This window comes from Manacus candei, unplaced genomic scaffold (genome assembly GCF_025592945.1).
Source record: "Manacus candei isolate 608988 ecotype Guabito, Panama unplaced genomic scaffold, ASM2559294v1 h1tg000053l, whole genome shotgun sequence".
NCBI classification, from domain to species: Eukaryota; Metazoa; Chordata; class Aves; order Passeriformes; family Pipridae; genus Manacus; species Manacus candei.
Window position 1 is genome coordinate 117081 of NW_026138101.1, and position 20312 is coordinate 137392.

The following is a 20312-nucleotide window of genomic DNA, read 5'->3' on the forward strand; positions in this document are numbered from 1 at the left end:
GGAGTGGCAGCAGTGGATACCGTAATGCTTAGAAATGTAGCAGCTTTTGCCTCAGTTCATGAATGTTTCACTTCTTTCCCTGCCCTTTTTTTGATCCCATCTAACAGTCCTGTATGTTTGCTTTATTCCTCAAAGAGAGAAAATCACCCTAGTTTAGCTCCACATGTTCCTGAGTGGGATGGGTGGACCACAACACCCCTGTGGGACTTGTGAGACCTCTGGAGGTGGCATGTTTTGGGAAAAGTATCTCCATTTCTGTTTTGTGTCTTGTCTCACAGAGCAAGAGCTGTGGCTTGTCCCTGACCTGGAGAGAGGCCTTGTTGGGTGTTAGGTGCTGGGTTCCTTGACTGGAAAGCTCTGGAGCAGGAGGACCTGCAGGATTAAAAGCTCCCCAGAGGCTCTGGCTGGTGTGTGGAGGCAGAGAGATCATGATACCAAAGGTCTCCACGGGGACATCCAAGTCCGAACAACTACCATGCTATGGGGTTTGGTTGGGTTTTTTGTTTTCTCTGGTGTTTTTTCTTTTTTTCTTTTGAAAGCTCCTGATGAGTTTCTGGCCTGTTTTCTTGTTGTTTTCTAAAGTGGTGGGAATTACCAGTCACATCCAGTCTATCAGGAGCCATCTCCGCCGTCCTTGCTTTCCCATCTGTAAAACGTGGATGTTACTGGGGCCACAGCAAAGATTGACTAGATAGATCCATATCCTGAACTCATTTCTCCCAGGGACTTCAGTGGGATGCCCAGCCCAGAACAATGGCAGGATACACGACCCTAAACATTTCTGCAGTGCTTTGAAAGATGAAAAGCAGTGACTTTTCTACCTATGTCAGTGGAGGGGCAGGGAAACGCTTCATGATGTTTATAGCAGACATCACGGACATTACACATGGAAACATGGGAAATGGGGCACTTTTTTTGCAGGGAGATAATCTTTAATAGATGGCAACTAGGAAATAAAAGCATTTGGTACACAACAGCCTGCCCCTGACTGCGGGGTGTTTGCCCAAGGAACTTGGCCACAGCCACAGATGTTTCCTCCAGAGCCAGAAGTGCTGCAAGGGGCTGTTCCTCCTGAGGAACCGGAATGAGAGAAATCCCTGCACATGCTTTTCCTCCCTCTCCTCGCCCCTGTGGAGAAAAACACAGCCCCAGTGCTGGAGACATTCCCCTAAAAACCATTTGCTTCTCCCTTTGGAGCAGTAGAAGATGATGAAATAAAAAAACACATTAAAAAGAGGCATGACTTGAAGACAGTGTTTAACCATCCCTTTTCTGACATATTTTAATGGTGTCCTCAGAAAATGGGATAAAGCCTCTGTCCTTACAGCTCTGGAAGGGATCAGGGACTAATGTGGAGATGCTGGAGGGGCTGATGGGGACCTGGATGTGACTCAGGAAAGGCTCTATTCCCTTCCCACCCTGATGGTGAAATTATTTTTCCCTGTTTTCCTCCATGGACACAAACAGTCTCTGACTCTTGTCACTCAGAGAAGACTACACAGCAACACAGCTTGTTTACTCGCTGTTGTCTTCGTGGATTGAAGCTGTGTGGCCTTATCCCTCTTCCAGGAAATGCATGGACAGAGCTGTGTGAAGGAAAACCCTCCTGCCTGTACAGTTTGCAGTGCTGAGTGGCAACGAGCCACCTCGCTTTTATTGTTAGCAGATCACAATGTTGCCTCACTGCTCTGTGCCACACACCACGCTGTGACTAACATCATCCAACAAAAGAAAATCCCCTCCAAAGTGACCATGTCCTCCAGCCTGGTGGAGCTGGTAGAGGCTCCATTCATCCCATACTGTTTTACTTCCTCATCCTCTCCGAGAAGAAGAGCAGAATAGCCCTGGGAAGGTCACATCTGTGATGTGACACCTCGGGTGGTCGCTGCTCCAGGAGAGCCAAGCTGGGCTCGCTCACACCAGGACCAGCCCCTGGAACTGCTCAGCATCTTCCCCCACTGAACCCTCCAAACGAGGAGCTGCAGCAGCAGCAACATCCCAACTTGTTTGTGCCATGAAAGGAGCTGAAAAGAATGTGCTGAACCACATGACAGGCGAGGACATCAGAGAATAGAGAGAGCTCATTTTTAATTGCTTCTGAACAAAGTTGGCTCAGGAAAGTATTTCCCATTGTACTGCTGAACTTTTCTTCTCATCACACAGCAGTGAGACGCAGGCTGTGCTGCTGCTGAACCAAGGTTGTGTTAGGGATCACTTCACTCCCTATTAGAAGCAGACTAGACATCTATCACCAGCATTTCAGGCTTTTCTGCAGCATCCAGGCATTTTTTTGCCACTGTTGATGTTTTTATCACGAGTCTTAAGTGGCAAAACTGGGACAGTATCCACCTGAATGAGGCACATTTTATATCTATGTAGGCACAGCCAAGGTCAGCCTACAGCAGGGCCACAGCTACAGCAGGCACAGAATGAAGAATTATGACTTAATATTCTCATCTTTAAAGCCTGTTAATTCAGACAGTCAATTCCTCAGGGCACGGACTTTATGGTTTGATTGTTGGTATCTTGCACAGTCTTGGCCCGGGCCAAAGTAAAACATAAGCAGGCTTCAGTTCCTTAAGTTTTATTATGAGATCAGAGTCCAAGGATTCAATAAATTCTATCGCATTTCAGAGTTTTGTGGACTTAAACATGAGTCCCTTCTGACTTTTCCCTAACTGATGCCCTTGTGAGCATGCAGAGAGCCTGGAACAATAGATCTAAGAGATGCAGAGTGCCCCATTCACTTTTTCTACAGGATCTGCTGTTTCCTCAAGGAGGAACTTGGGTCAGCCCACAAGAAGAAATCCACATCACACAGCTGAAGACACCAGAAGGCTGTGTAGGCCTGTGCCTTGGGCATTCTTGTGTTATTTAATTAAATAGCAATTTGGTGTCCTGCACTGAAATGTCTTTTAGCTGAAGATGAGCAACTGCCCAAACAGCAGGAAGAGCCCCATCCTTGCCCCTGCTTCCCTGGCTCTCCCAGGCAGAAACAGCACTGATTTCAGAGTGGGACTTTATGACTTTAGGATGGCAAAGCCTGAAAGATCCTGACATTTACTAATAACCTGAATTAAAAGTAAAAGGATCAAAGAATCATTATTCCACTCCATTCAAAATGCTAATGATGGAGTGTGAGCTTAACTTTATAGGAATTATTTTTCCTCTCTGAGCCCAAATAGAGTTCATAGAATCATAAAGGTTGGAAAAGCCCTCCCAGCCCCTTGAGTCCAACCTGTGCCCGATCCCCACCTTGTCACCCAGCCCAGAGCACTGAGTGCCACGTTCAGTCATTCCTTGGACACCTCCAGGGATGGGGACTCCACCCCGCCCCAGGCAGCCACTTCCAATGCCTGACCACCCTTTCCATGAAGAAATTCTTCCTGATATCCAACCTGTTGCATACCTGTCTAGTTAATATCTCCTCCATAGTGTGGTTTGGGGTTCAACTGCCAACTGGGAAAGTAACAGGGTATTAGGTAAGTCCTTTGAGATGTGGCCTCAAAATACAGGACAGAAAAAAGTGACAGGCTGGAAAAGAACCAGATCTGTTCCTCTGGATACAGATCCAGCACTGCTCACCTGTGGGGCTCACCCAGAACTACAACTGCAAACAGAAAAACATCCAGACATGTTTGTCCAAAACCTGCCCCTGACTGCACCCAATGCTGACAAGGAGAACAAGCAAACCTAACACATTTACAAAGCACATAAACATATTTGCTCTGAACCTACAGATGTTAAGAAGAGAAATAAGGGAGTGGATGTAATTCCCACAAATTTGACCAGAACAGGCTGGTTCCATCTGTAACACAACAGGGGAAGTTTGAGATGCTGGAAGTTTTCATTGGCAGAGTAACTGGCTTTTAACTGCTAAGGTCACCTGGACATCTTCACCAAAGCAAGAAGCCTCACAGAGTGAAAAGGCACATCCAATGATCACATTACTTAATTTGCCATCATTTGGAAGGGGCAGGTAGTGATGCATAATTAGTTTTTTTGCTTTTCCTTCCTCTGTTTTCAAAGCTCATGATGTGGTGGGTGTGTTTTAGCAGTAACACAACCCCTGACTCTCCCCCTTGACGTGCCCAGGCACTGAAATGAGACACAGAGGGCTCTGCAGTGCTGATGTTTCAATTCAGACTAAGTGATACTGGAAATCATTTTGAGTTGGTGAAAGAGCATTTCAGAGCACTGAATGATTTATTTTTTTCCGGAAACCTTTCTTTTGTTGCCTTTAAAAGAAGTTCATAGAATGGCTTGGGTTGGAAGGGACCTTAAAGATCATGCACTTCCAATCCCCTGCCATGGGCAGAGACACCTCCCACTAGACCAGGTTGCTCAGAGCTCCATTCAACCTGGCCTTGGACACTTCCAGGGATGGGGCAGCCACAGTTTCTCTGGACAACCTGTGCCAGGGCCTCACCACCCTCACAGGGAAGAATTTCTCCCTAATATCTAATCTGAACCTCCTCTCTGCTAGTTTGAAGCCATTCCCCCTTGTCCTGTCACTCTAGGCCCTTGTAAATAGTCCCCGTCCCTCTGGAGCAGGAGTTATCTTCCATTTGGAAGGCCATAATCAGGTCATCCTGAAGCTTCTCTTTTCCAGGCTGAACTATCCCAATTCTCTCAGCCTTTCCTCACAGCAGAGATGTTCCATCTCTCTGATCATCTTGGTGCCTCCTCTGGACTTGCTCCAACAGCTCCATGTCCTTCCAGTGCTGGAACCCCAGAGCTGGAGGCAGTACTGCAGCTCCAATGCTTTCCTTGAGCCCCTCCCTATAGAGGCACATGATAACGATGAGAACTTTTTATTTGATTCTGTATGAAATGTCTGACCCTTGAGGCATAATAATGTGCTTAAAATACACTTAACAGTGCTCTCTGGCTAAAAAAAAAAAATGTTTCCAACTCATACTTTAAAAAAAATATCCATTTGGATGCTTACTTTGACTATGTGCCCAGCATCACTGGCAAAAGTGCTTCTGTTTAGAGAGGATGGTTCGGCCAAAATTCAACTTGTTTTTCAGGAATAGGAAACCAAAGGAAAAAAAAATCGTAATAAAACCACACCAAATAAATCATCATTTTCTCTTACACTGGAAGGCAACATCCATGTGTTTGCAAATTTTACTGTCCAGGATAGTACCTGGGAGCACTTGGACCAGGAGGAGTTGCCAGTAACCCTTGTCACTGATGTTGTGGGAAGACCACGTTGGTGGTGACCAAGGCACAGAGGAACAGGCTTTGCTTTATCTCCAGCAATTTTCCAAACAATTCCCCACCAGACTAGGCACCAACAACTTTTGACCATGATCTGTCTGCTTTTCATTCTCACTACAGTAATTACTATTAATGTAATTTCACAGAGGCAAGGGAATCACATCACATTATAAGAGAGAGAATCAGGAAAAGCAGGTTTTTTTATAATTATCTGATCCATCAAAAAGAGTTTTGAGGAAAAGCAGAGAAAACTGGTCTTTGCTTTGCTCTGTCACACTGAAATAAGAAATAGAAGGTTTACCAAGGGCTGAGTTAACAAAAAGCTGAGGAAAGAGCTACAACCTCTCCTACCTGATGTTCAACAGCTCTAACCAGAACTCCATGGCTGAGCCAGTGTTTCCACAGCCATTCTTCAAAAGCATAAAAAGGACAATCTCTCTCCCCCTGGCAATTTTTATAAAAAATAAACTTAAAACTCCCACAAGGCAAACCCCATGTTTTAATAAATAGAATTGTAACCCTCAGGACAGATTTCTTGCTGCTGGCTTTTAAAGTATAAATTTCCAGGTCCAATCTTTAGATGACTGTAGATGAATGTAACCACCTTGCTGCATGTGGCTTTGTACAGAGCTACCACAGGGCAGGTTTGTCATCCAGGCCCAACAAATGCACACACCAAAGAGCAAATCAGCCCATGAAAAATAAAGACACAGAAAATGTGGATACTTTGTGAGGAGCCATTTGGAGAAGTGGTTCCTGTGTCACCTGCCTGGACAACCCCCCTTTGCATGTACAAATGCAGGAGTGAGGCCTCATTTGTTCACAAAGCTGGCTTTACACTGTGTTGTCTGGCCTGCAGAGGCCAGAGGACAACCTTGAAAACTTAGGTTGGCTTCTCACAAAACAATGAAAGCATGCCCTTTTTTTCCCCCCCCTCCTCTATTAATTCTCATTTCTGACTATTGATTTCTCCTTGTCCTTTGTTCCTCTGACTCTTGGCCAGCTCCACTCGCAGAGTGTTCCCCCCGAGGCTCAGGCCTTTCAAGGAGGTTACAGCTCTCTCTGCAGTTACTTGATCCTTGTAATCAAGAAAAGCCCTGTGCTGTGCTCCCTGCCAATTCAATCTGAAAGGAGTCACATGGAATTCCCTCAGAGCACCCTTCAGCTCGCTCACTCTCAGGCTGGGAGGTATGTTCCCCACATACACAGTAGTAATGGTGCCAGATCCCTCTAATCTGGGACTTAAAGGATCACTTTCAACATGGTGTTGTCCCATTTGAGCTGAGCCTGTAGCAGCCTGTGGTTGTGTATTTTCAGCCATCTCCTTGTTCAGTGCTGCTGCTCTGGTGGTGTTTGCCAAGTGTGGATGTTCATCTCGGAGAGTAACATCCTTGCCCATCTGCTTCTCCCTGGATCGAAGAGTCTTTAGGATGGGGATTTTTCCCAGCATCTCATAGCTGACCTAAAAAGGAGGGAGACACATAATTATAGGATTTCTCGCCTTCCAGAAAAAGATGATGACCATCAGGACCCATCTGTGCCATAAAAAGAGAGGAACCTTATTATACAGCTACCATGCAGAGTGCCAGAGCGTTCCAAATGCTCCTAATTGCTGGCCTGATTGTGGAGTTGCTCCTAAATGCACACTGCAGGACAAAAATAAACATTAGTTTCTCTTTAAGCAAGCAGCACAATGTACATCCAGCAGGCAAATCAGACCCAAACTGAGAACTATTCCAATTTGACATTTATTTATCAGAGCTTTCAGATTTGCATTCTCCTTGTTATCCCTCTGTATTTGCTTTGACTGAGGGCCTGTGCTCCTGCTCTGGCAGGATCCTCCAGGCTCACAGTTCATCAGACACTTCCATTCCACAGACCTCCTTGTGCTCTTTCCCCCCAAACAGGATATCCCGTGGGCTGGGTCACACAATGGTGGAAGCCTGCAGCGGGAGCGTGCCTTGGAGAGGGGCTCCCATGGATGTGGGCCCAGCTGGAGGCACGTTCTCTGGATGTGGCAAATCCCCACAGCCTCCCCCTTGTCATCCGACCCCACACCCCCCCCCGCAGCTCCTCAGCAGATCCCACATCACCCCGCTGGGCTGGAGCATGGAACGGAAGCGCCCGGACACTGCACTTCCAACTGTGAACCCTCCAGCCCCTCCAGCCAGCCAGCCCCAGCTCACAGGCAGCTTTTCTGGAAGGGCTCTTCCCCTCAACAGCTGAACCCCATCCATCTGAGGCATGAGATGCCCCAGGCTGTTCTCAGAGACTGGCAGGAAATGCAGTGGTTCCCCAGCTAATGTGGTCGAGCTCTTGGCTTGCAGAGTGCAGTTGGAAGGAGGAATAATTCCTACTTGGCAGCTGGACAAGTAGAACATCCATCAACACAAGATCCAATTCTGAAATTCAGGGAGCAAAACAGCGCCTGGGGAGGTGATGCCTGAGCTAGCAGAGACCCAAGCTAGTAGCCTGCAATGTGTGAGCAAGCAGGATACTGCACTCAAGCTGATGAGCCACCTCTCAGCAGGCTGGACTGGACCAGCACCAGCATATCCTGGCTAGTGCAGATCTCCCAGCTCAGATCACACTCATCCCAGAGCCCCTGAATTCCTGGTTCTACAGTTACAGTCACAGTAAGTTTGGATCTGCACAACATCAAGTCTAAAATGCACAGCTCTCTGGGGAGAGCAGCCCAGTCCTGAAGTGACTCGAGGAAAACCCAAGACAGGGTGGGGGCAACATCAGGATTAGGTAACAGGAAACTCAGTCAACAGAAGTATCCTTAATGTTCCCAGAGCTCCTCTTCTGAGGAGCAAACAAGCAGGTTTCATTTCAGGCTGAAACTAAATAAAAGTATAACTTACAAAAAGCCTGTCCTAGTTCTGTTGATATAATATCAAACAGCAGATTAGGACTAACCAGTGTGGGTAGAGCCACCTCCCTTCTGTCACTCTGCAGACCTGGGGTCAAGGTGTTTGGGATCAAGCAAGTTTTGAGACTGAAACAACAAATCTGGCCTGACCTGGCAAGCAGTGGAGGCAAGGGCTTCCTCTGGGGCTCGGGGAGCCTCCACACTCTGAAAGGTACCTGCCTTTCTCAGAGTTTGCAGTTATTGCTCTCTGGATTCTTGGACTGACATGTTGTTCTCTGACTGCTGTGTTTGAAAGCAAACTCCCCTTCCCTGGTGACACAACATCAAACCAAGGGCTGAAGCCATCTTACTTTGCTTTTACTGGCCACCAATTAGGAACACTTGTTGTCCTCTGTCAAATCTCTATGTGAAATGTAAGCTCTGTGCTAATTAAACCAAACAGGAAAAACATTTTTCTATTCTCATGCAACTCATGCTTTGGTTGGGCCCAAAGCACGACCTCTCACAGAGTGTACCGAGTTCCTTTCATCCTGAAATTAAACTCAGTTGCCAAGGCAGGGACTGAGTGTTTGGTTAGAAAGGTCAATGGGCAAACCCTCAGCACTTTGTAGATTAAGGCAATCAGAGATGGGCACTGAGGGGATGATCTCTGGAATTCCCAGTCTTTCAAGGAGTGGATTTAGATAATCCAGGGGCCAGCACACTCTCTAAGAGACTTCAACGTGGCATCTCCTCTCACTAAAGGGACAAGAAGTTTTTTGTATCACACTGGAGCTCTTGGAGTTACTGTTCAGGCTCCTGGCAAACTCAGGAAGATGCAGTTACAACAGCATAAATGTTTTAGGAGGAATTTCTTCACAAAAAGGGTGATTAGACACTGGAAGTGGCTGCCCAGGGAGGTGGTGTAGCCCCCATCCCTGGAGGTGTCCAAGGAATGACTGGATGTGGCACTCAGTGCTCTGGGCTGGGTGACAAGGTGGGGATCAGGCACAGGTTGGACTCAGTGATCTCAGAGGTCTTTTCCAACCTCAGTGATTCTGTGATTTTTGTAAGGGTTGTGAACTGTTCTCTTTAAAAGCTGAAGTTCTGATCAAACACCACCATGAAGTGATTTCTTTCATTCCCTTCAATTCAGCCCTGTGTAAACATAACACTAAGTAGCCTTTACAGTGCCAAAGCAACAAAGGCAGCTGATTTGGCACTTGGATATTTTTGTATTAGGAAACATTCAGTAAAAAAAACTACATTAGACAAGTTTTGATATTGTCAATTGACATCTTCCTGCCACAAGAGACACAGAGGATTTACCTTAAGGGCTGTTGTCCCTGGGGTCTAGGAGAATATTTCAGCTGGGTCAAACCTTCTAAATCCTTCCCTATTTTCCCCTACTCTTATGCCAGTTTGGGAATTCAGTTTCAATTCAGTGAAGAAATTCACTGCTTTTTTTGGGGTGAGGGGGGTGAGAACCAAAAGGGCAAAGGGGGCAGTGGGTGGCAGAGGAGAGGAAAAAGCTTGCTCTGCTCTGTTGCAAAAGAGCAAACAAAAGAACTCTGTGGTAGTACAATGTGTTGCTAATTATGATCATGCAAAAAGTTCCTTTTGTCCTGTGAGCTGTGGAGGATTGCAATGATTTATTTCCATGTGGAGAGAGGCCAAAGATATTCCTCCTCTCTTTCAAACAAGCTGCACATTTCTTGGTTCTGTGCCTGCTGGTCAGTCCTCCCTATCCTTGTCTATCCCTATCCTTGCTTACTGCTTTGGGCTAAGCCAGGATGGAAGGGATAAGGGTTCCACATCAAGTCTGGCTGATCCAGCTATACGGACCTGGGTAATCCCTGCAGTTAAAACTTCTTCCCTTGCTCCTCCCATCCCTATAAAGTCAAGGCCAAACCATTTATTGATGTTTGTAAACTTTGTATTGAGTGTTGGGATTTAGCTCAATGATTGGCTTTGGCAGCAAAACCAGCTGAAGAAGTTTCCTATTATCCCTTGACCACCAATTCCCAGGCCAGTTCCACACTTCAGCCCTCTGGGGTTGGCCAACAGAAGTGCCTGTGGGCTGTAAACTCACTAACTGAAGTGATTCAGGTTAAAAATAACTCCACCAAAGGCAATTAATCATTTAACACCACTGCCTATTCCCTGCCATAGCTGGGAGAGCCTCGGGGAAAGAGGACAGCAGGGTGGATGAATTCTTCTGGCACACGATTACTGGGCTATGGGAAAGGAGCTGAGGAGGAAAATGTGGCCCCTTTGTGACAGAATCCTGAGGAAAAGAGTCTTGGATGCTGAGTGCCAACACAAATCTCCCAGCACTTAACCCAGAGCCTCCACTCTTATGACACCTGGTCTGATCCCAAAACAACAGAGTGGCAGCTGAACTGCTGCAACATCCCTGCTGGAGCATCAGGGCTCCCTTCACCCTCTGCTCTCCCAGAACAGTGAATGGAGCCACTTTCAATATTTTGCTGGGGAAAATGAAGGATGTGTTTGTCCTCTGTCAGAGTGAGTAATGCTGACCCCTGATACAGCACAGGCCAAGCCAAACACCACTTTAATTTCCCTGGCAGGAGCAGAGGTGCAGTCCTGGTGCACTGCAGATGAGGGAAGGACAGCTCTGGACCGGAGACTGTGCTGGGCCTGGTATTTAATTCTGCTCCCCACAGCTCCCCACGTGCACATACCACTGATACAGGAACATGTGGCTCTCTTGAGACCCACCCTGGAATCCTGTGCACAGTTCTGGGGTCCCCAACATAAGAAGGACATAGAACTGTTGGAGCAAGTCCAGGAGGCCACAAAGTTGACAAGGGGACTGCAGTGCCTCCTGCATGAACACAGGCTGAGAAAGTTGGGGCTGTTCAGCCTGGAGAAGAGAAGGTTGTGTGGAGACCTCATAGTCCTCTCCAGTATCTGAAGGGGCTACAGGGAAGCTGGAGAGGGACTCTTCATCAGGAACTGTGGTGACAGGACAAGGAGCTTCACACTGAAAGAAGGGAAATTTAGTTTAGATATACCAAAGAAATTGCTCCTTGTGGGGGTGGTGAGGCCCTGGCACAGGTTGCCCAGAAAAGCTGTGGCTGCCCCATCCCTGGAAGTGTCCAAGGCCAGGTTGGACAGGGCTTGGAGCAACCTGGGCTAGTAGAAAGTGTCCCTGCCCATGGTGGGGGGTGGGAATGAGATGAGCTTGAAGGTCCCTTCCAATCCAAACCATTCCATTATTCTAAGATGGAGACTGATGCTGCTGCCCTGGAAGGCTGTGAACAAGACTAAAAAAATCTCTACAGCAGATCCACCTGCCCTTCCAGGCTGGTAAGCAGAAGGTGTTTGAAAGATTAATTTTCGCCCACCCTCAGGGGTCTCTGACCCAAGAATGTTCATAAAGACCTCAAGAACAGACCCCACTTCTCACGCTGTGTCCTTAACCAGCTGATTGTTTCAAGGAGCACTGAGCTCACAGGGATTTAAAGCACAGACAATGCCAGGACAGCCAGGACAGGCCAGCACAGTTGAACATTTTATCATTCATTTGCACGAAATGTCCAAATATGTGCACACAATCCCAGGGCATATTTCTGGGAGCTGGCAGCCCGTGAAGTCTGCTAATGTCCCTCAGGAGAGACTTATGCAACCCACATTTGGAATCCATCAGAGAAAACTGGATTCCGTGGACTCCGCAGCAAGGGTCAGATCTGCAAAGGTGTTGAGATGTTTAACCACGTGTGGAAGTGTGCCCTGCTCACACTGTCCCTCCAAAACACACAGCAAAACAAAACCCTGGCTAAACTAACAGCAATTTTCCTCTGATGGCAACACTATGTCCCTGCTAAAGGTTTGCCAGCTTGGATGTGTGAACTTTCTGAGCGTTACTTTCCAAATGTTCTATCACAGACCCAACTCAGAAGCTGTTTGTTGTCAGATAGTTTCCATCTCTGCCACAGCACTGGACCCAGGGATTCCCCCCAGTTCATTTCACTTCAGGAAAAAATCTTTTCCTACTGCTATAAAATTCTCAGCAAAAGAATGATTTAAAAACCAGAAGGAAATGCTTGCTAGAATATAGTGATTTTTCCACCAACTACTCTCATTTCCCTCTTCATGACCCCAAATATTTTAATTGGTCTGTATAGTTGCAATTTAAAATAAGCACAGCACAAATAACTTGGTAATTGTGACAAAATATAATACACAGTGTCCCAGATAAAGATCACAGCTACCCATAGAAAATATTAAATGAGAAAGTAAGTCATTTCATGAATTTAGATTTCCCAGAAACAATGGGTTAGATTTTCAAGACAGACGAAGCCAAATAATTCTCCACTGGATCCAAATAAAGTTTTCCAGAGTGCTCAGCTCCCAGCAGCTCTTGCTGCCCTCCAATAACTCATATTGATTTCTCAAAACTCAGAGGCAGAAAACTTACCCATAGAAACCTCCCAGTACTTGGATTTACAAGTGTTTCCAGAGTGTTTAGCACTGATATTGATAATGATTACTTGCTATTAATGATATCGTGGGTCTTATACTTTATAGGAAGTCTTTAAATAGCACATAAAAAACGTGAACACTCCAGCACTTCCTTAAGCACAGAAATCCAGCCTGGAGACATGGCTTTGTTTGCTGGGTAGGCACCTCCTCACCCCTCTGGAGCTGAAAACACAGTGTATGTGTTCCTGGCTGTTTATCCTGCTGGCTTCAGGGCAGCACATCCTTCACAACAACACTTAGCTCTAATCCCATGTTTGCAAACACCTGTAATTTAAGATCTTAATCATTGTCTTGGCCTGATCCAGCCATGTTCCCCAAGGATAAACCTTTTTACAGTGTATTTTACACATCACACATCTCAACAATAAAGTTAAGCTACTTTCTGTTGACAAAGCACCCTATTTAGAAGTGGGTTCTTTATTTACTCACTACCTCTTGGTTCATTTAGTTTTGCTCTGAGGAACAGGAATGCACCAGCAAAGCTGGGATTTGAAGGAGAAAAGGATGAGGAGAAAAGGATGTAGAAGTAGCCAGGACAAGCCAAAGGACAAACATTTAAATAACCCATATCAAATCCTGCCTTTTTAACACCCTGCTGATTAACCAGACCTCCCACCTCCATAACACTCCCTGCAAGAACTGAACACAGAGTTACCACCACAAGCACAAACAAAATAAATGTCATTTATCTCCCTGTGAAAGAATAATGGCCATTTCTTTTATCTTCATATAGACACCACACCTTTTTCTTCTCCCAAAACTGCCTGGTATTCTCCAATATTCCTATCTAAGCAACACAACACTCCAAAGAACAGCCAAAACCAGCTTTAGGTGTTAAATCAACATTCAAGTATTCACATAAAGCATCAATAGTGCTCCATTCTCAGTGAACCTGGAGAAAATTCAGTTGCAGCTACGGGGAATCAAGACAGAAAAAAAAAAGGAAAAAGTGTCAGCAAGGCCACTTACTGAGAAGTCTGACACTAAGACAGACAAACTGTGATCAGAAGTATGTTGGCAAGATGGATGGAGCACAAGGGGTAGACCTTCAACACAATTACATTCAATAATATCCTAAAAAAAATTACAATTCAAAAATAATTCAATGGAAAAAATGCACTAGTACAGACAGAGCTGTTATTTATTTATTTATAACCTCAAACCCGTAACCACAGGCAGGGTAAAATGCTCTCCCACCATGGGAATAAAAATAGTGCTGGCTACAATTGTTTGTTGTAGATACATTACCTAAAGAAATTTAACTCTTTTTGCTGGTTGGCAACTGTTTAACAAACAACTCTGATTTCCCTACAAGTATTCCCTTAGTAATTCCTCGGCAGTTTCTCCAAGACACAGGCACAATATTTCTCATTTCAGTATTCCTACTGTTACTCAATCATGCTGGATTGTCTCTGCTCCCTAACTGGAGGTTTTCAGAAATGAAAATCCAATAACAAAGGAAAAGTTTTCCCAGCATGAACTTCCAGTAAAACAATTCACTAAATGCTTTTCTGAAACTATTTGTGAAGCTGAGGAAGTTTCTGACAATCTGGGCTGGACGGAGAAAGGGTAAACCCATAATACAATTAATGATCAATAAATAAAGATTCCTGGTTTAAAACAGTATAAAGTCACTGTTTCTCTACCTGAAAACGAGCTCCAGCCACAAATTTATCCTTGGAAAGTTAATCCACTACATAAACAGGAATGTACCACCACCAGGTCATGTTTTGCTTTCACAACCAGAGTAGCACATACTCTACCCACTAGTTTCAACCCCCCTGCCACGGGCAGGGACACCTTCCACTAGACCAGGTGGCTCAGAGTGCCATCCAAACTGGTCTTGAACACTTCCAGGGATGGGGCATCCAACACTTTTTTGGGGAATCCATTTGGTACAGCAACCTCAGCTGCAGTGATACATTCTCCTCCTCACCATTCCCACTTAAAACCCGCTGAAAATGGATGCTGCTGTTTTGTTTCACCTGAAAAACAGATCTGTTCCTTTTCCAAGTATTTCTAACACAACAAATGTGTTTATATTCAAAAATGTGGGGTTTACCACCAGGATGTTGGTACCACTGGTAGCAGAGGGAACTTGCCTTATGCCATATTATTCCCTGAGGTTTGGGTCTCTTGCAATTAGTCTTGATAATTCTTGTTGGGGTGAGGATATAATCCACAGTTAAATCATGATCATCAAGAAGCTCTTCTTCTATGTCAACCACCTGCAAGGAACAAGAGATTTGCTAAGTGGTTAAAAACAAATTCACTAAAATTGTGCACCATTCCTGATGTCTTGCAACATATGAAAATACATCAGACAGTGGAAATAAAGATGCCAAACCAACCAACATTATTCCACGTCTCTTCTTCAGCCAGACCAGTCATTATTACAGAATTCTGATTTGTTATTTGAGAGGGGATATTTTAACTTACCTGACAATCATGCACAATGGTTACTACAGGTGTATCCTCCTGCACTGCACCCATTGACACCATCATTGCGTATTCCATGTCTGCATAACCTTCCCCTTTTCCAATTCTCCAGCCTAAAATACATAGAACTAAACAGTGAAAAAAAACCCCAAAACCCAGCAGAATGGAAAGTTGGTTAACTGTTAAAATCATGTAATTAAATTAAGCAGTCTGCAACAGATAAACCAAGTACAGAGTTGTAACTCAGGAAAAGTTCAGGTCAGCATCTCTCACAGAATGCAACTTTCCTTGAAATCAGCACTGAAATGAAATAAAACATCAGTTTCAATGAACCCCTAAAAGATTCCAGGAGCCCCCCATTCAGAATAAACCAAACTTAGTCCACTTAACACAGAAGGTTATTTACCCATTGTACTCAGAACCTTCTATTCATGTCCACATAGGTTAAGGTGGGTAAAGAGGAGTCTGGGTCATACACAAAAAAACATGTTGTTTTAGGCAATGGATAAAGTCAGTGGAAAAATTTTCACCAGCAGCAGGTCTTCAAAACAGTAGAAGATGCAAAATCTGATCCCCAAAGAAGTACTGACTCAGCAGGTCTAATGTGTGTGCTGTCACACACCCTGTGTGAGTGAAGCAGATCCTCTGAACAGGGAGCCTGCTTTGATTCTTTCAAAACAAAAATAATTGCTTGCCTTAATAGTTCTCTTGAAAGCCAAAGCACAGGCCCACATGCCCTAAACCACACTGCTGCCTGCCCACTAAGTGCTGGAGGCACTGCTCCTTCCTGGTTGGATTGGGATCAGGGATTTGTCACACAGAACAGACAGAACTCAAGACCACAACTCAGTTCCAGGGATATGTTCATCTCTGCCAAAAGGAACACGTGTCCTACTGACACTGGGAATTGTGACTTAGGACCCTCCTCCTGAAAAGCTGACAAGGCTTTTCCTTACCTTTTTCGGAGACAGCCACTGATCCCACAACAACCAAGTCCACTCGTGCTCTCCCATCCAGCCCCACGGGCACACTGTAATCTTTTACACCCTGCAAGGAAAACATTTTAGGTTCACTCAGTGCAGAGTCTTCCAGCCACTGAGGCAGAAATCCAGGATATTTTGATAAATCCAACTAACTCCCTCTTTCAAAGTGTCTCTTCCATGTATAGCCAAGCTGTACATGTCTGGAATGTTATCCTCTAGGGAATCCTAGAATAGATTCCCTACTACAGTAACAAGAATTTTGGCACACTACAAGGAGAGCTGAGGGAGGTGGGCACTTTCTTTAAGCAAGGTTACTTATTTAGGATCAAACCCTCATATTTTGAAACCCTTTATTGGAAATCTATTCCTAAAAATGAGGGCAACAGATACTTCCTACCTTAGCACTACTAACTTAGAGTCATAATTATGTAAACTCATACCAGAGTACTACAAATTCCTGAATTAAGTCTCACATACAAATCACAAAGTTAATTTAGACACAGGCAGCTACAGCATAAAGAAGTCTTAAGTGACACAAACTGATACAATGATTTTTTTTTCTTTCCCTCTCTCCCCACTCATCTCAACCCACCTCTCTTCAATCTTCTCTCTAAAAAACACATCCTAACAAAATTGGGTCCAGAGCTGCAGAAATTAAGAATTATCTTTACTTGGGCTTTCAAATATCACAGGTTTAGAACTTTTAAAGTGATTCATTCACTCAGTATATGTGTACAGCTTAAATCCTCCTCACATCAATGGAAGTTCGTGCTAAGTCAATCCTCACAATAAAAAGACAAACATCTTCTGTGCAGAGCGCAAAACCAAAAAGTTCAGTAATTTGTGGCTGATCATCAGTATTAATGTTCATTATCCACTTCACAGCAGTGTGGTAAGGACTGTTTGCACAGTGCTTTGTAAATATAAACTGCCAACAGCATTTATTCATTAGTGGGCCTGGGTGGGGGAAAAACCAGACACATGGTGGTAAAATCACAGATCACAGAAACAGGCAAGAGAAAGGTCTCTTTCAAAAGTGCTCTTCAACCCTGAAAAGCTTAATTAGTTAATGGCCTCAATAGAACTTGCAACAAAGAAAGTCACTACTAATTACCACCCATTTACAACCTCAGTTGTATACGGGATTACTGTAGAATTTTAGTGCCTTGAGCAGGAGATAAAGAAGGAAATAAATCTATAACTGGCCTGTTCTTTTTGTACAGGTTAGGTTTTCATAGCAGCTGAAGAGGGATATAAAATAACAGAGGTTTCTCTGCCAAAAGCCTTCAGCTGTACAGTTTGAGATTGTAACACGAGAGGGCAGCAACAGACCACACTGCAGGACCAAAACCTGTGTTTTTGTGCCTCCACTGAGGCAGATGCCAGAATTAATGTTTCTTTAGACCTAGTATTCTAAAAGAACTTATCTTTCCTACTTCGTAACACCTAATATTCTATCAAGATTATGCAAAAACTGTAAACACTAACCAGGTTTCAGTAGCTCAATGTTATAGAATACAGGGGCATGATTTATTAGAAATAAATTATTTCTTAGGAGCATGATTTGTTAGAAAGATCTACCTCAGCTATAAAAGTTGCTCATAATGTTCCAAAAAGTACCGAGAAAATATCAATACCACTCTGCTAAGAAAACATAACAAGAAGATTAAATTTCCCCATGATTTAAAAATTATTAATGGCAGTTGTGTACACAGACCGAGAAATAACATCGTGGTAGAATTATATTTGAAGTAGCATCTGTTTTTTCAAATTCCAAGTGGTCTGTCATAACACCACAGTCATCCATGAGTTAATTCAGGCCTCCCTCATCTTTCATTCCTACCTGAGACGTGGCACATATTCTCAGGACTTCCTTAGTTGCACCTGGAGGCGGAACAATCCTATTGAACAGCCCAGTCCTCAGGCGTGGTGTGGGAACCAACAAAGTCTTCCTTGCCTGTGGAACAGAAGAAGTTGCCACATTAAAAGGCTTGTTTTACACTAAAGAAATAATTTTACTGTCACCCAGTAAAAATTATGTGGCCAATCATCTAATTTGCTAGAGAGTAATTAGTGTTATTTATTGTATAGTGCTTGCAGATTCATCCCCTCCATTACAGGAAAATTCCAGACAAGGGTTTATTTAAGAAATAAAAAGTAAGACATACCTTTAACCTTTAAAGATATTTAAGGACACCTCTTTAAAGGTGTATCTTTACATATTTTTTAAGGTGTATCTTATAATGTCTTTATGATGAGGAATGGCTTCACACTGCCAGAGGGCAGAGTCAGATGGGATACTGGGAACAAAGTCTTCCTGTGAGGGTGGTGAGGCCCTGGCACAGGTTGCCCAGAGAAGCTGTGGCTGCCCCATCCCTGGAAGTGTCCAAGGCCAGGTTGGACAGGGCTTGGAGCAGCCTGGTCTAGTGGAAGGTGTCCCTGCCCATGGCAGGGGGTGGAACTGGATGAGCTTGAAGGTCTCTTTCAACCCAAATCATCCTGTAATTATGTGAATACTTATTGATCCAAAGTGCATGTCCATAAATAAGAGACATAGATCAGCTCCTAAACATGCACAGGTCTGAGATAAGTTTGTCATACATTCACCTTGTGATAATTTGAGGCAAGGCTTCCTCAAATTGTGTTTTGGGGAGTAAGAACACAGCGATGGTGAAACAGCTACTGCTCTGCAGAAACACATTAATTTCCCCAAACCTTACCTGCACCTTGGCCATTTGCCAGGAGGGCAGAGATATGCTTTCTTACATGAACAACCTGCCTGAGAAACGGCAGGTATCGATGGTAGGATGCTGCCAAGCTCTGCACTCCCCTCCTCAGGGGTGCAGAGGTGCCATTACCTGCAGAGCTGCCAGCCGAACCCCTTCCAAAGGTTTGTCGGGATCCACCTTAACCTCCCGTGCTCTGCTGAACACATCCAGCTCTTGGATAGAGGAGCAGGCCTGGAGAGAGCCCTGGGGCAGGAAAGGAAGGAAGAAGAGAACACCTTCACTTACTTCCAGCGTGAGGAAGCGAGCATTCCTCTGGGGGGCATCGGGGTTTATCTTTACAGTCCTGGCAGCTCTGAACTCCTGCAAAGCCAGAAGCCTCGTGGCAGCGTGGGAGGCACCCTGTTTGCAGAGGATATCAGTGCATCACCAAGGAGCTCACAGCACAGACGCCAATTTGCAACCTCTCATCCTCTGGAGGGGCTGATTTCCCCAGATTTTAAATATGGGGGACATACTGTTCATTTTGTGATGGTTCTATGGGAAACTCTCATACGAGCTGAGTGCTTGGCTATCTCACAGAAAAAGAGGGGATCCAAATACAGCCTCTTTGCCTGAATTCCCCCTCATTCACACCTAAAGACAGACATCAACATCACAATTATTCTTTCATCAAAGAAAGGCAGAGATCAATTTTCCTTTTCAGTGACTGAATATAAACAGATTCCTTTAAACGCAAGTCATAAAAACTTTTTTTAAAATGAAGAATTCCTGGACAAGGCTCTCCCTTGACAGTGATTATACTGAAAACTCAGAAGATTCGCTACTTAACCGAGGAGCTCCAGTTTAGCAGAGCACACGCTCCTCCTGTAATTTAAGCTGATATCCTCTGATTTAGGGCGCGATGAAGCCTCAACCTTCCTCCACCCACTTCAGCACCCATTTTATCTTAAACAGGAAAACCATATCCCGCAAAACTGAGGCAGAACGTATCCCGCAGAACTGAGGCTGCCTCTGTATCCCTGGAGTGTCCCAGGCCGGGCTGGACGGGGCTCGGAGCACCAGGAGACGAGGTGGGCGGTACCTTGAAGTTGGGGATGCGGCGGTGGACGGGCCGCGGGAACTCGGCCAGGCCGGTGCTCTCCAGGTGATCCCAAACCTTCTCCCGGATGTCCCACTTGGAGGAGGCGCCTGTGGGGGGGGGAGGCGGAGGTGAAGGGGGGGCCTTCTCTCACCCCTTAGAAGTGACGTCACCCTCACCCCCTTAGCAGTGACGTCACCCCCACCCAGCAGTGACATCACCGCCCTCCAGCGGTGACGTCAAGGCCGCTCGGCCCCGCCCCCCCGCGCGCGCCCCCGCTCACCCGCGCGCCCCTCCATGGCGGGCGCCGAGGGGGCGGAGTCTCCTCCCTGGCCACGCCCCTTCCTCCTACAGCGGCACGGAGGGGCCAAAACGCCTCGGCGGCGAAATAGGGAGGGTTGAGGGTCTCTGAGGGCTCGATTTCCCTCTCGAATTAAACATTAAAAAGGCTGTGCTGCAGCATTAACGGGCCGCACAACTTATACGAATCCCAC

General features: G+C 45.4%; 1 protein-coding gene across 2 annotated transcripts; it reads right to left on the minus strand.

The window, feature by feature from the left end:
- Positions 1–966: 966 nt before the first annotated feature.
- Positions 967–20152, minus strand: MTHFSD (methenyltetrahydrofolate synthetase domain containing). 2 transcript variants are annotated; one of them, XM_051801787.1, is made up of 8 exons: positions 20102–20152; positions 19822–19928; positions 19026–19139; positions 17855–17968; positions 15985–16075; positions 15029–15141; positions 14692–14817; positions 967–6688 (listed from the first exon to the last, which is right to left on the minus strand). In XM_051801787.1, the coding sequence occupies exons 1-8, from the start codon at positions 20115–20117 to the stop codon at positions 6176–6178; spliced, it is 1194 nt and encodes a 397-aa protein (XP_051657747.1). In that variant the 5' UTR covers positions 20118–20152; the 3' UTR covers positions 967–6175. The 2 variants fall into 2 exon arrangements, with proteins under 2 accessions (XP_051657747.1, XP_051657746.1); XM_051801786.1 differs by lacking the exon at positions 19026–19139 and adding an exon at positions 18870–18983 and having other exon boundaries at positions 974–6688.
- Between the last annotated feature and the right edge of the window lie 160 nt (positions 20153–20312).

Bases quoted from the DNA above. Each gene is read 5' to 3' on its own strand.
- MTHFSD (XM_051801787.1), bottom strand. The intron at 15,142-15,984 runs GTAAGGAAAAGC...TATGTATTTTAG, and splicing joins AGTGGCTGTCTCCGAAAAAG to GCTGGAGAATTGGAAAAGGG. The intron at 14,818-15,028 runs GTAAGTTAAAAT...TGTTCCTTGCAG, and splicing joins CCATTGTGCATGATTGTCAG to GTGGTTGACATAGAAGAAGA.